This window comes from Chelonoidis abingdonii, chromosome 10, assembly GCF_003597395.2.
Source record: "Chelonoidis abingdonii isolate Lonesome George chromosome 10, CheloAbing_2.0, whole genome shotgun sequence".
Classification (NCBI taxonomy): Eukaryota; Metazoa; Chordata; order Testudines; family Testudinidae; genus Chelonoidis; species Chelonoidis abingdonii.
Window position 1 is genome coordinate 7,603,798 of NC_133778.1, and position 12,961 is coordinate 7,616,758.

General features: G+C 38.5%; 1 protein-coding gene across 4 annotated transcripts in view; it reads right to left on the reverse strand.

Annotated features, from left to right (window-relative positions):
* Window positions 1-12,961, reverse strand: part of PCNT (pericentrin) — a 282,663-nt gene that overhangs the window by 95,423 nt on the left and 174,279 nt on the right. For all 4 annotated transcript variants that reach the window (XM_075069898.1, XM_075069897.1, XM_075069895.1 and 1 more), the window contains 5 exons: window positions 11,614-11,652; window positions 8,827-9,056; window positions 8,344-8,463; window positions 7,849-7,869; window positions 5,267-5,494 (listed from right to left, as the gene is read on the reverse strand). In XM_075069898.1, coding sequence (XP_074925999.1) covers window positions 5,267-5,494; window positions 7,849-7,869; window positions 8,344-8,463; window positions 8,827-9,056; window positions 11,614-11,652 — 638 coding nt within the window. The remainder of the gene's footprint in view (window positions 1-5,266; window positions 5,495-7,848; window positions 7,870-8,343; window positions 8,464-8,826; window positions 9,057-11,613; window positions 11,653-12,961) is intronic.

The window sequence follows — 12,961 nt, forward strand, 5'->3', positions numbered from 1 at the left end:
AGACTGAACTCTTAAATCTATCACTATAATCCTTTCTAATCCTTTAATCATTCTCGTGCCTCTTCTTTGAACACTCTCCAATTTGTCAAAATCCTTCTTGAATTGTGGGCACTGGAACTGGGCACAGTATTCCAGCAGCAGTCGCAACAATGCCACAGTGCCAAATACAGAAGTAAAATAATCCCTCTGCTACTATTCAACTCCTTCTCAAGATTCCCTTCTCAATGGATCCCAGGATTTCATTAGCTCACAGTGTTATACCAGGAGCTCATGACCTGTTGATTATCCACCACAATTCCCCAATCTTTTTCAGCCACTGCTTCCCAGGACAGAGTCCCCAGTATTCTAAGCATGGCCTACATTCTTTGTTCCTAGATGTACAGATTTACATTTAGTTGTATTAAAACACAGAGTGTATGCTTCCATCCAGTTTACCTAGATATCCAGACCGTTCTGAAACAATGACCTGTCCTCTTCTTCAATCCCCCAATTTTTGTGTCATTTGCAAACTTTATCAATGATGATTTTATGCTTTCTTACAGGTCACTGATAAAAATATCATATGGAGTAGAGCCAAGAACTGATCCATGTGAGACCCCACTGGAAACACACCCGCTTGAGGATGACTCTCTGTTTAAAATCATATTTTGAGACCTATTATTTAGCCAGTTTTTAATCCATTTAATGGGTGCCAGGTTAATTTTACATCATTCTTATTTTTTCATCAAAATGTTGTGTGGCACCAAGTCAAATGTCTTATAGAAGTCTAAGTATATAACATCAACACTACTATCTTTATCTACCAAACCTGTAATCTCATAAAAAAAATATCAAATTAGTTTGATAGGATCTATTTCCTATAAACCCATGTTGATTTGCATTAATTACATTAACTACCTTTATTTAGTTATTGAGTACCTTATCCATTATCTTGTCCAGCATCGATGTCAGGTTGACAGGCCTATAATTACCCATTTATCCTTTTTAAAAATTGGTACAATATTAGCTTTCTTCCAGTCTTAGAGAACTTCCCCAACGGGCCAAGACTGATTGAAAATCAACATTACAGTTAGCTTTTAGCCAGCTCATTTTAAACTCTTATAAAGTTATCTGAACCTGCTGATTTAAATATGTCTCAATACCTTCTACAGTACCAGACAACTCAATTTTTGATTACCCTAAAAGATGTTATTCTTATAGCCATAGTTGCATCTGTGTGCCAGGACTCTATTTATAGCGGGTAGCACTTTTATTTGCAGAGGTGAAGTGGCTTTAAAAACAGAGGTTATTTTTCAGGTGTAGCTGATTTTGAAAATTTAAACGAGGCTATAGGAGAACAAAGTAAGTTGTTATGTCAATAAATTTTAAGTTACTAGTTGAAATGACAACACAACTAACCCGTTTTAACAAAGCATTAAATTGTTTTTGCTATACCAGTCAAGTTGACAAGCTACAGTAAGCTTTTTCTGGACTTCTTTTTTTTCTTGGAGTTTTCCTTTTAACCTTGATCTAGTTTTCCCTCAGGCAAAGGTATTTTCATTACGGAGTACAGGTTCCAGAACTACTATCAGATACTATTTGTATTCAATATATGTTACAAGGGGAACTGAAGAGGAGACTTCAGATGGAGGCAATCTGCCTTTGGCTGAGCATGCCCATTTCCTCTCTTACAGATCTAGTGTACCAGTGCCTCGATACATGTAGTTCTAACAAAGGAGTGACATTGACTTCTTTATATAATTAGATGAAAACTATGATAATAAAGGTAACATCATGAGGCTCTCTTTCCTCATTCTGAAAAGCTTCAAGAACCAGAAGAAACTGAAAAAAATTATTCAAATCCTACCAAGGAACAAGTCCAGACCAAATGTGACATACAAAGTTGTTTAACAACATTTACACTATAATACATAATAGTATGCTCATAGTATAGTCAAGATTTCTAAAAACAGGCACCTAAAGATAAATTCCTGAGTCTTTATGCAGGTGCATAAATAAGTGTCCAATTTTCAACTTCTCAACACCCAATAGTTCCCACTGGCATGCAGACCAGCTCAGGAAGAGCATTCCATAGATTCATAGACTCTAGGACTGGAAAGGACCTCGAGAGGTCATCGAGTCCAGTCCCCTGCCCTCATGGCAGGACCAAATACTGTCTAGACCATCCCTGAAAGACAATTATCTAACCTACTCTTAAATATCTCCAGAGATGGAGATTCCACAACCTCCCTAGGCAATTTATTCCAGTGTCCAACCACCCTGACAGTTAGGAACTTTTTCCTAATGTCCAACCTAAACCTCCCTTGCTGCAGTTTAAGCCCATTGCTTCTTGTTCTATCCTTAGAAGCTAAGGTGAACAAGTTTTCTCCCACCTTCTCATGACACTCTTTTAGATACCATGCATACAGGAGTCATGGAAAAAGAATGCACGCAGTTATAGGACAAAAAGAAATAAGGCATCAAAATGATGTGGCCCACAGCTGACATAACTGGTGAGGTGAGAAGGGGAGAGTATGATACAAGAAAAGATTTCCTAATTAACTACATAAGTATCACTTGGTAACTAGGGCATGGAAGGAGATTGGGTCGGACACCTAGTGCAGTAATGGGTTTCTCTCTCATCTAGTGAAACCCAAAAATCTTCAGGCCATTACACAAAGTCCATGTCACAGGTATGATAAACTACTCAATCTCCCTACTGACATATCACAGAAGGACAGAAAACAATTCAAATTTAGTTCTAGGTAAGCCCATGTTCTAGCCCACGCGTAAAACCACTAAAATAAGAAATTATAAGCACCAGTTTGAAGTTTATCTTGATCACTGGTAAAAGTCTCTACCAATAATGTGCAACAGATTCCTTTAGAATATAAATTATATGACTTAAAAGTTCTTCCTACTAACTGGATAATAAGGTTACTATAGTGTCTTAATCTGCACAATTCCACATTTAAGTCTAGGTTTCTCACAACATTCTGTTATTGCCATGGTGATCTAGTTAAAGACCAAACACAAGTGAAATGATAGTTTTTACAAATGTTATACTCTGAATAAATCTATTGTTGTATTCACATAGGTGTAGTTCTAGTCCTATGTTTTAAATAAAGGGGACATGCTTATCAAATTTGAATGGATTATTTCTATATTCACTACTTATGAGGCCTGCTCTCCAATTTCTACAATGCATACTATTCTGTATGTGCACAGAACACACAAATAGAAGTGAGGAAAAAATATATTCTTTGTGCACAAAGTAAACGGTATACAATCATTTTGACAGCACATCCAGGAGTGTGTTTCAGCCTATGAAACAGCTTTATGACAATGTGTCTGTGCAATTATTACAACTAGCAAGTTATTTTCTGAAGTTAAAATATTATTTAAGATTAATAGATATCAATTCCTCTAGTAAAAACTTAAGTTAAAGGACATTTTGGACCATCTAGGACTCTAAGGCATGTTGCAGTAAATTGGTCACTCCAACCCAAGTCATTCAGACTATCAGCAGGATGCTTCACATTTCCATGGATCAAAAAGAAACATATTTAATGAAAAACTAGTATTTGAGAGCTTTTCATTCCACTTGTTACAGGTAGCCACAAATGACATTTAGGGGCATCACCAAGGCCCCACTGTTCTCTGGCAAGCTGAACCTAAATTCTGTAGGAAGGCCACCTGATTTCTGCAACACTCCAGTGGAGCAGACCAGAAAGTCTACAGCAGCTTCAGAAAAAGACCTAGGGATTACAGTGAATGAAAAGTTGGATATGAGTCAGCAGTGTGCCCTTGTTGCCCAGAAGGCTAACGGCATATTGGGCTGTATTAGTACAAGCATTGCCAGCAGATCGAGGGAAGTGATCATTCCCCTCTATTCAGCACTGGTGAGGCCACATCTGGAGTACTGCAACCAGTTTTGGGCCCCCCACTACAAAAGGATGTGGACAAACTGAAAGAATCCAATGGAGGCAAATCGAAAAGGATCAGGGAGCTGGAGCACGATGATTTAATGAGGAGAAGTTGAAGGGAACCTGGGCTTGTTTAGTCTGCAGAAGAAAGAAGAGTGAGGGGGATTTGATATACAGTCTCACTACCTGAAAGGGGGGTTCCAAAGAGGATTATGGTCTAGACGTTCATGGTGGCAGGCAGAACAAGGAACAATGGTCCTCAAGTTGCAGTGGGGGGAGGTCTAGTTGGATATTAGGAAACACTATTTCACATAGGAGGCTGGTGAAGCAGCTGGAAAGTTACCTAGGGAGGTGGGGAATCTCCCATCCTTAGAGGTTTCTTAAGGCCGGACTTGAACTGGCTGGGAGATTAAGTTGGGGTTGGTCCTGCTTTGAGCAGGGGGTTGGACTAGATGACCTCCTGAGGTCCCTTCCAACCCTAATCTTCTATGAAAGATAGCGGGTATGGAAGGTGTTTAGCCTTCTTTCCTGCCTGCTGCAGATGGTCCAAGTGTCACCACCATACAACAGCATGCTTGAAATGCACATCTGATAGACCCGTTTAATGTCCATTTCCTGTTATGTGCTAGGTCAGTTGGCCGAATGTGATGGCTTCTACTGATGATGTACAAAATGGAACATGATGGTCAGCACACAGCTCTTCAGAGCCAGCCACAGCTCAGAGAGATTAACATTAGCAAACGCAGTAAAATCTCTGGGTCTAAAGTAAGTAGACATGGCTCTGAATACACATTGCGAAAAGAGCTGTTGATTTCAGTAATACTAATTTTACATAGCATTTTTCAAATAAAACCACATGAGATCTACTGAGGAACAGTGCTGTATACAAGTTAGGTATTATTATGTAGTATTTAGTAGCATCTTCTCTAGCACCTGTAGGAACAAAAGGAGTACATACTACCCAATACATTTCCTGTGATAGTCAAAAATGTTTTTTTACAAATAGTAGTAGGGTTTTTTCAGTTCTCAAAGCAAACATTTCTTTCAAATTACCAAGGTAATACTTGCCATTAGTACAAGACTCTAAGTGACATCTGATAGAAGAGACAAGGTAGGTGGGTAATATTTTTTATTGAACCAATTTCTGTTGGTGAAACACACAAGCTACACAGAGCTGTTCTTCAGGTCTGATGGAAGAACAGACACTGGAAATCTATATCCATTTCTCCCTGGCAAGGTAAGGCCAGGGCCTGGCATAACTTGGCTAGTTAAAAATCCCATATGAAATTGTCAGCTATAATCCCTAAATTACCCTCCACTAGTACATTCCACTTGAAAAAAAAAATCTTTAAAAGTATTACTTGTGTTAGTTCAGTTTCCCTTTTCTTCATTTTCTGCAGTTCTTGTTCCAAACGGCTGACAGTCTTTGAGGCCTCAGTATTGGTGTGCTCCAGCTCTCTAATCCGAGCTGCTAGCTCCTCTATTTCTTTATCTCGAATCGTAACTTCTCGGTATTTCTGCTCCTTTTCTAATAACAGTTTATTGTAATCATCTGTTTTGTCTTTTATTTCTGCTTGCAAAGACTCTATCTACATAGTAAGACAAATATATTACATAGATGCAACAAACAAACAAACAAACAAAACATATTAAATATTTCTTCAGAAAGGAAATATTCACTCTGCAGCTAATCCTAAAAATAAATTATTGGCAGCCCTACAATTTCACATTAGTCACCATTAGTTATCAGATACCACCTGAAAGCAAAACTGAAATAAAAAAGGTAAAATTAGTCACCTGTAAATCTTGCTCTCTAAAAATGGTATCTCTTAAAAAGCTATAAATATATTAGCTTAATATTTACAGCAATCTAGAAAAACAGCAGCACATTAACATAACAAAAAGTCCTGAAAATGGAAGCACTATGGATCTGTTAAAAATAAAAAAAAATTAGGTTTAATCCTAAAACAATTCAGAGTAATTTAGTTTTAGCATATCTCCTTTGTGTTCCATAAACTGTTACTCAAGTATCAATCATAACATAAGCCTGTTTTTATCTTACAGAAAAGCTTTTGAATAACATTTCAAAAAATAGCAACACTTTCTCTAAGGCTGATTATATTACAAAAATTTGATCAAAATGGTTTGGTTAATTCATCAATACACAAGCGGTTAGGACAGAGGTCCGTAAACTGTGGGGTGCGTCCCTCTAGAGGGGCGCAGAACATTCAGAGGGCACGGCTTGGGCCCAGGACAGCCCCCACGGGGTTTGGAGAGGGAGCGCCACCCAGCTCTGCTTCTAGCTCTGGCCCCATCTCCAGCTGTGGCTCCAGTTTTGGCTCTCTTACCCCAGTCTGTGCCCTTTCCCCTCCCGCCCCCGAAGCCCCAGCCTCAGTCCCAGCTCCAGGGGGACGTGGATGGACCGAAAGTGGTGATACAAGGTAAAGTGTTTGGGAACCCCTAGGTTAAGAGACCTCTTTTTCTGAGACATCATTCTTATTACTATAAATTTCTTTTTAAATGCTATGTTCCAGTAGCTCCATTGTTATGATGCTGGCCATAAGGGAACAAACACTTCCACAACCTTCACTCTAATCTCAAACCCTGAGATGGTGGTTCTGATCACCAACTGGCAATTCTTTTTTTCACAAAATAGCCCTATTAGATATTACCTTATTTTAGAAGGTGAGAAAGTGGGCAAGTGTGGATCTGTTACAGTGATTATGTTCAGAGAACAAGAATGTCAGGCCATTGTACTGTAGCAGAATTCTCTCAGCCAATCACAGTGCATGTGTGCTATATATTCACTGGTTGTAAATGTTCAGAACAGCAAATAAATATAAGCTAATTTTTACAGGTCTCATTCCTTCCTCATCTCTACATGTGCTGTTTTACTGGTGAGTAAAAGGTTGTTCAAAAACTTAATCTAACATCTTCGACAGTAAACAAGGGCATCTTCCAACTGCTACTAGAATGCTTGTCATTTTGCACACATCCCAGATTTATTTCTTTTTATGATTTCCTTTTATGATTTTAGGATTACTCAAGACTTACGTAGAGGCCAGACCAGAAACATGTCTTTGAAGGGGGGATACCCAACCCACACAAAATCAGCTTAAACTGATTTTGATCAGCTTAAACAGTTAGCTGACCTTTAAACTTTAAACGAATATATGATTTAAGCTTCCTTGGATAGGTCACCTTAAACTTTCCTCTACCTTTTGCTGAAATATGTTTATAAAACAGTCTATATACCTGTTGGCAAGATTTTCTAAATAGATCAACACATCAGTATTCTGTCTCAAACACTATGCCCAGATAAAGGGAGAATGAAACAGCTAGAACTCCTAAGATCATAAACAAGAAGTAGAACTACATTAAACTTTAGGACCCTATACAATGACGCTGATAAATGATTGGTCTGGTTGTCTGGAAAACTCCACTGTCCTGAGAGTTTAATTGTTTATACCACATGACATTTAAAGATTTAGAATTTCACAGACTTGATACAGATGAAGAGTTAGAAATAAAGTTAGTAACGTACAACCATATAAACACAAAATATGTGAAAAGTGATGTCACAAATAGAACCGGAGAGCTGAGGCATAGGGAAAATGATTCCATGCTACTTATTTCCCAAAAGTTTGTTCTCTTTTCACAGTATGTATTAGAACAATAAATTGTTTTACAAGAGCAATTACATGAGGCTGTATTTGATCAATAAAGCCAGAAAAGTAAAGAAGTTAGAAATAGGAAGTTAAATACAAAGCAGTTTTTCCAGAGTAAGAGTTTGACAAAGCTAAACATGAATCCCTGCATGTAATCAGTCTAAGCAGATTTTACATTCAAGGAAGGCAAAAAAGCAAAGCAGATCTGAATAAGCAGAAGAAATTGAGGGGGAAGGGAGGAAGGAAGAGGGGATGCTCATGCTATTTTTCCATACCTGGTGAGTCAATTCAAAGATCTGTAATGTTCATTTATGTGAGAGAGAGAAAAAACAAAAACAAAAATTAAACTTTTAAATTGAATATCAAACAAACAAGCGTCTGAAGAAGAAAAAAAGGAAAAAGGCCAGATGCCATAATTTTTAGTGTCAATATTTTGCTCTCTCTAAATCAAACCACACTGATATGGTTGGCAACACTTTACTATAATACACGTAAACATACCATCGCCTACAATCGCACTAATAAAACCAAAATCAAGACATGCACCAACACTCATACCACCAAAATTGTACGTCAGCCAGTTTTAAGAAAGAGTTGATTAATTCAATACTCTGGATTTCCTAAAATACTTGAGAAAATAATTATATTAAGTGTGATATTCAACAAACAAAGCAACCACAGATATCCAAATGTAAATCCACTTTGGGCAATTTACTAAATACATATAATAAACTAAAAGATACACAGTCACTACATGTGGTTTTACCTACCCCGTATTGTCTAGGCTCTCCAGATGTCTGGGATTTTCCTGACAGCTTTAACTGATCTTCTAGTTTCTGAATTTCTTGCTGAAACTCATCACGTTCATGTTCTCGCTCTATAGCTTGTTCCTGCAAGACGAAAAAAATTGTTTTTCATTTTTGCTATGAGGAAGCTGTTTGCATTTTCCATTTTTCTTGCATTTGCTTGGCAGTTCTAGAAGCCAGGTAAGAATTTACAAGGACAATAGGAGATTATTATTTCAATTTACAAAACAAATGAATGGCAGAACATGGAAAGAAAAAGCTCCTTTCCATACTCCTGTAGATCAGGAAACTTTTAAAAACAATCAGTCATCCTTGGTTTTACAAGGAGAAACACAAAAGTCTTATTTTCGATAAAACCAAAACTATCCTGGAAGAGACTTATCACAAAATAGGAGGAAGTGTTTTTCCTCTCCAAAGCTGCAGAAATTGGGTGTTGAGCTTGCTTACATCCATGAACTGTCGTTGACTTCTAAGCTGTTTTTCAAGGACTTGAATTTGCTGCCTTAGATCAGTAACCTCCAATGACTTCTTTGCCAACTTCTGATTTTGATCCATCTGTTCTTCAAGTTCCACTTCCAAAGCCTTCATCTGAGAGCGCAAGGTGGAATGGTCCTTCTCTGCCTGGCACTGCAGTTCTAACTTCTCTTTTGCTAAAAATTCTACTTCTTTTAGTAAACCTAAACACACAGAGAATGGTAAAAGAGTAAGTCAATCAGTCCAGAAATATGCAAATCAGATGTTGTTTAAAATTATATTTGATGCATATAATACACACACACATACACAGCTTCAACACATCAGCACCAAAGGGGAAATTTTAAAATACTTAAAGAAGAGAGGGGCACCCAACTCCCCCACTATGTCTTTGAAAATCTTGCCCACCGACAACAAAACAATTACATATGCAATACCAGCCATGTCCAGTGGAAATAAGTCATAGTTCGTGATTACTTGATTAACCAATCTGTGGCTACAAATTGAGCTTTCAGCAAACAGGATATACTGTCTGGAGGATCCAAACTAAGATCCCAACATAAAGGCTTTTTGGAAAACATCATATTAATTCTAATACTTATCTGGTTGTAAGTAACCTGAACACACAGATGAGAATCAGGAGGTCTAACTTTTAAATGTATTATGCTTAAAAGGAGGGTGGGGAAAGAACTATTATTCTGCCTTTTAACGTGCAATTTGTATCTTCATTATTTGCAAAAAAAGCTTTTCTTTACTGTGACAAAGAGGTGTGGCCTCCCTCAGAGACTGGCAGCGAGGGTAGACCAAACCCACATGATGCACGGAACCAGGAAGTTGACGCCACCACTCCAGAAGCAGAGAGGTGGGACAGGAACAGGAAGCATACAAGGTGGGCCCTGTAGCTCACTTGAAGAGGAGCCGCCAAGGGAGGCAGACGCTTCCAGCTCACAAAGCCTTGGCTGGGATGATTTAGTTGGGAATTGGTCCTGCTTTGAGCAAGGGGTTGGACTAGATGACCTACTGAGGTCCCTTCCAACCCTGATATTCTATGATTCTATGATTAATGCAATGTGAGTCAATTAATGCTTTGTCAGTCTTGTTATTTTTCTCTCCTTTTGATGTTACAGAGGAGTCTGATTCTCAAAATGTATAGATATATAATTAAAGGTAACACCAACAGATTGTCAGGTCACTGATTGGATTCTGAGTAGAGAATCAAATTGATATTGTTTTATCAATGCTAGCTCAAGTCATGCAGTCCCTCTTGGGTAACTCAAAAAATCACATTAGAAAATGCTATGGTAGGTTTCATTAGGAAGCTCATTTTTCACATCAACATAACAATTTTTATACAAATACCCAGCACTACAAACAAGAGGAAGAGTACTATTTTAAATTTTAAAAAATGTGATTTGTTAAATTAGAAAAAATAAAAAAGGAAACATTATAACTTCGCACTCCTAGTACAAGTAGCTTGTTAGGCTTTTAACAGTTAACTTCTACAATAGCTGGAGTTTAACTAGATGGTGAATTTCAAAACCCAATCCTGTTTACATATCACAGACAGACTCTCAATCATGCGACGGGGTCAGATTTAAGGACAAGGGCCTAGTAGGCATGTGACGGTAAGTCTACACTGCGAAAAAATAATAATAATAAAAAAAATCCCATAGTAGCATTTGAGAGAGAGCTGGAACACACATGTTCCCGGGAGCTTGACAAACAAAAGGAATGGAGTTGCAGCAGTTAGAGAGACCACTCAGCACTGCCCTCTCCATATATCCTGGACTGTGATCTGGCCAGATAATCCCACCTCAGCTGCCCCAACTCATGTCCTTTCCCGACAAGTCTAGAGCCGTCCTGCATACACAAGTATCCAAGGGCATACATTTTGGGGCTTCTCAGAAGAAAAGCATTGCTCCTCTTAATTTATCAGAGCCATATGTGTATTATGCACACAACCATGTATAGAGAAAGCGTTACAGCTGCATTTTTGAGCTAGCTCAAAATTTCTCATATGCATATAAAAGCAAAACCTTTGTTTGCATTTATTTTAGCATTAGACTTTAGTAGTCATTTAAAACCATTTGTCTCCCTTATTTTTCTGTTCATTCCTTCCTCTGAGAATCCTGATCTCTTTCCCCTCTATCTTTTCCACTATTTCCCTTCAGATTCATTTTTCCTCCTCTACCAATTTCCCCTATATTTTCTTTCAAGAGAACTCGTCCTTCCCGTTAGTCCATTCTTATCTTTCTCCTGTCCTCCTCCTCCCAATTCCTACTCTCTCTTCATTCTGCTCCCATAATCCTTCTTCCAGTTCCTTCTATTCTCTTTCATTCACCATCTCTAGCTCTCCTGCACTTGGTGTTGTTACATTTTAAAATTACATTTACCCTCTAAGAAACCCAGTGCCACACCATTAGAACCTCATAGTGTATTTATAAAACTTTTTGTCTGCTCAAAACAACAATTTTGGTTGCTTATAATTGCACTATGGGATTTAAGACTGACATCAGCAGACTGGTATCATTTAATAAATATTGATTAATGAATTAAGTTTTCTATATAATTGAAGTTTAGTGATTTTTGTTAAATTGTGAAAATAATGTCTTAAACATGTCCACATTATTAATAATGTGGAGTATGTATTATTAATAATCTATTGGGCATAGTTCTGAAGTACTATTCCTCTGTGTTAGATTAAATTCAAAGTCATTAATCAATCCACATCATTTCTCATGAAGTCACACTGTTACAAACCTGAATCTTCCTTTTTTGCTACATTAGCAACAGGAACTCCTATGAATAGAAACAGGTGCAAGACAAAAATAGGACATTTTGATTCATTCCATCGTCCAGATCACTAATGAGTTTAACACAGAATAGGGATAATGGCAAACTTTGCAGCATTCCTAAAGGTAACCTGTCTCAATGTGGAGAAGCAGTTCCTAATCATATATGCTGACCATGCACCACTGTTCTTATAGAGCCCATTTTGGGTAGAATCTGCCAGGCACCCAGCGATCTCTTTACTGAGGTCCTATTGAATTCTTTCATTTGGCAATTCTTCCATGATCCATTTGGCATCATGTGTTTCTTACTTTCTTCCTCGCTAAGTGCTCAGAGCTCCTTTAACCTCTAAATCAGTCGTACACTGAAAAGCATTTCAGAGACCCTAAAATAAATGTACAGTGAAATCCTGACATTGCATTATTTCCAGTGGGACACATGACTCAAAGCTATAACCACCTGGCAACATAACGATCACAAAACAACATCAATGTGTCCTGATATGATTATTTTATGTCTCTCTGTGGACATCTGAAACTCTGTCATCCTATACATGGCAGAAAATACTGTTTCTCCTTCCTCTCGTCCCCTCCTTTCTAGAAGCACTAGTCGGGGCAAATATTTTGCTGGACCTTATGTTGTAATCAGTCTATTGTTTGCTCAGCCTAAGACCAGGATGAACAGTGAGAGCTCAGCTGAGGCCTGTGAAGTCTACAAGTGGAGCAAGTTAGTGTCACAGCCACCACAGGTTATTTTCACTACTCAAGTCTTAGATTTTCCTCTGAAGGATATAATTATCTTTCCTCAGGCTAATACCATTTCTGAGATTTTGATACAGTGCCCCCGTATCAGCAAATTGAGACAAAACATCAAGATTTTTGATGGCATTGTCCTGTGAGAGGAATGTGGGGTTGCAGGAGCCAGAGAGTAGGGAAGAGCCATAGGGACGGGCAGAGAGAGACAGAAGATGGAGGGGATGGATAGGAGTGGAAGGAGTAGGTGTCAAGAGACAGAGGTTGGAGTGGTGGATAGGAGGAGAAAGGCAGGAGCGAGAACAAGGTTTGGATAGGAGAGGGCGGGTGGGGTGGGGTGGGGCAAGTGGTAAGTAGAAGAGGAGAGGTGCAGAGCCTGAAGGTTCAGAGGCAGAACAGGAGCAGACCGGAACAGGGCTTTTAGGGGGAGGGTGGATAATTGGGACAGAATAGTCTAAAGAATGCCTGAAATTGAACCCAGTAGTTCTGAGACTCTACATTCCCCTGCTGTCAGCAAATAGCTGTCTAGTTGTCTAGAGTCCAGATCATTACAGCCTGCTCCTAGT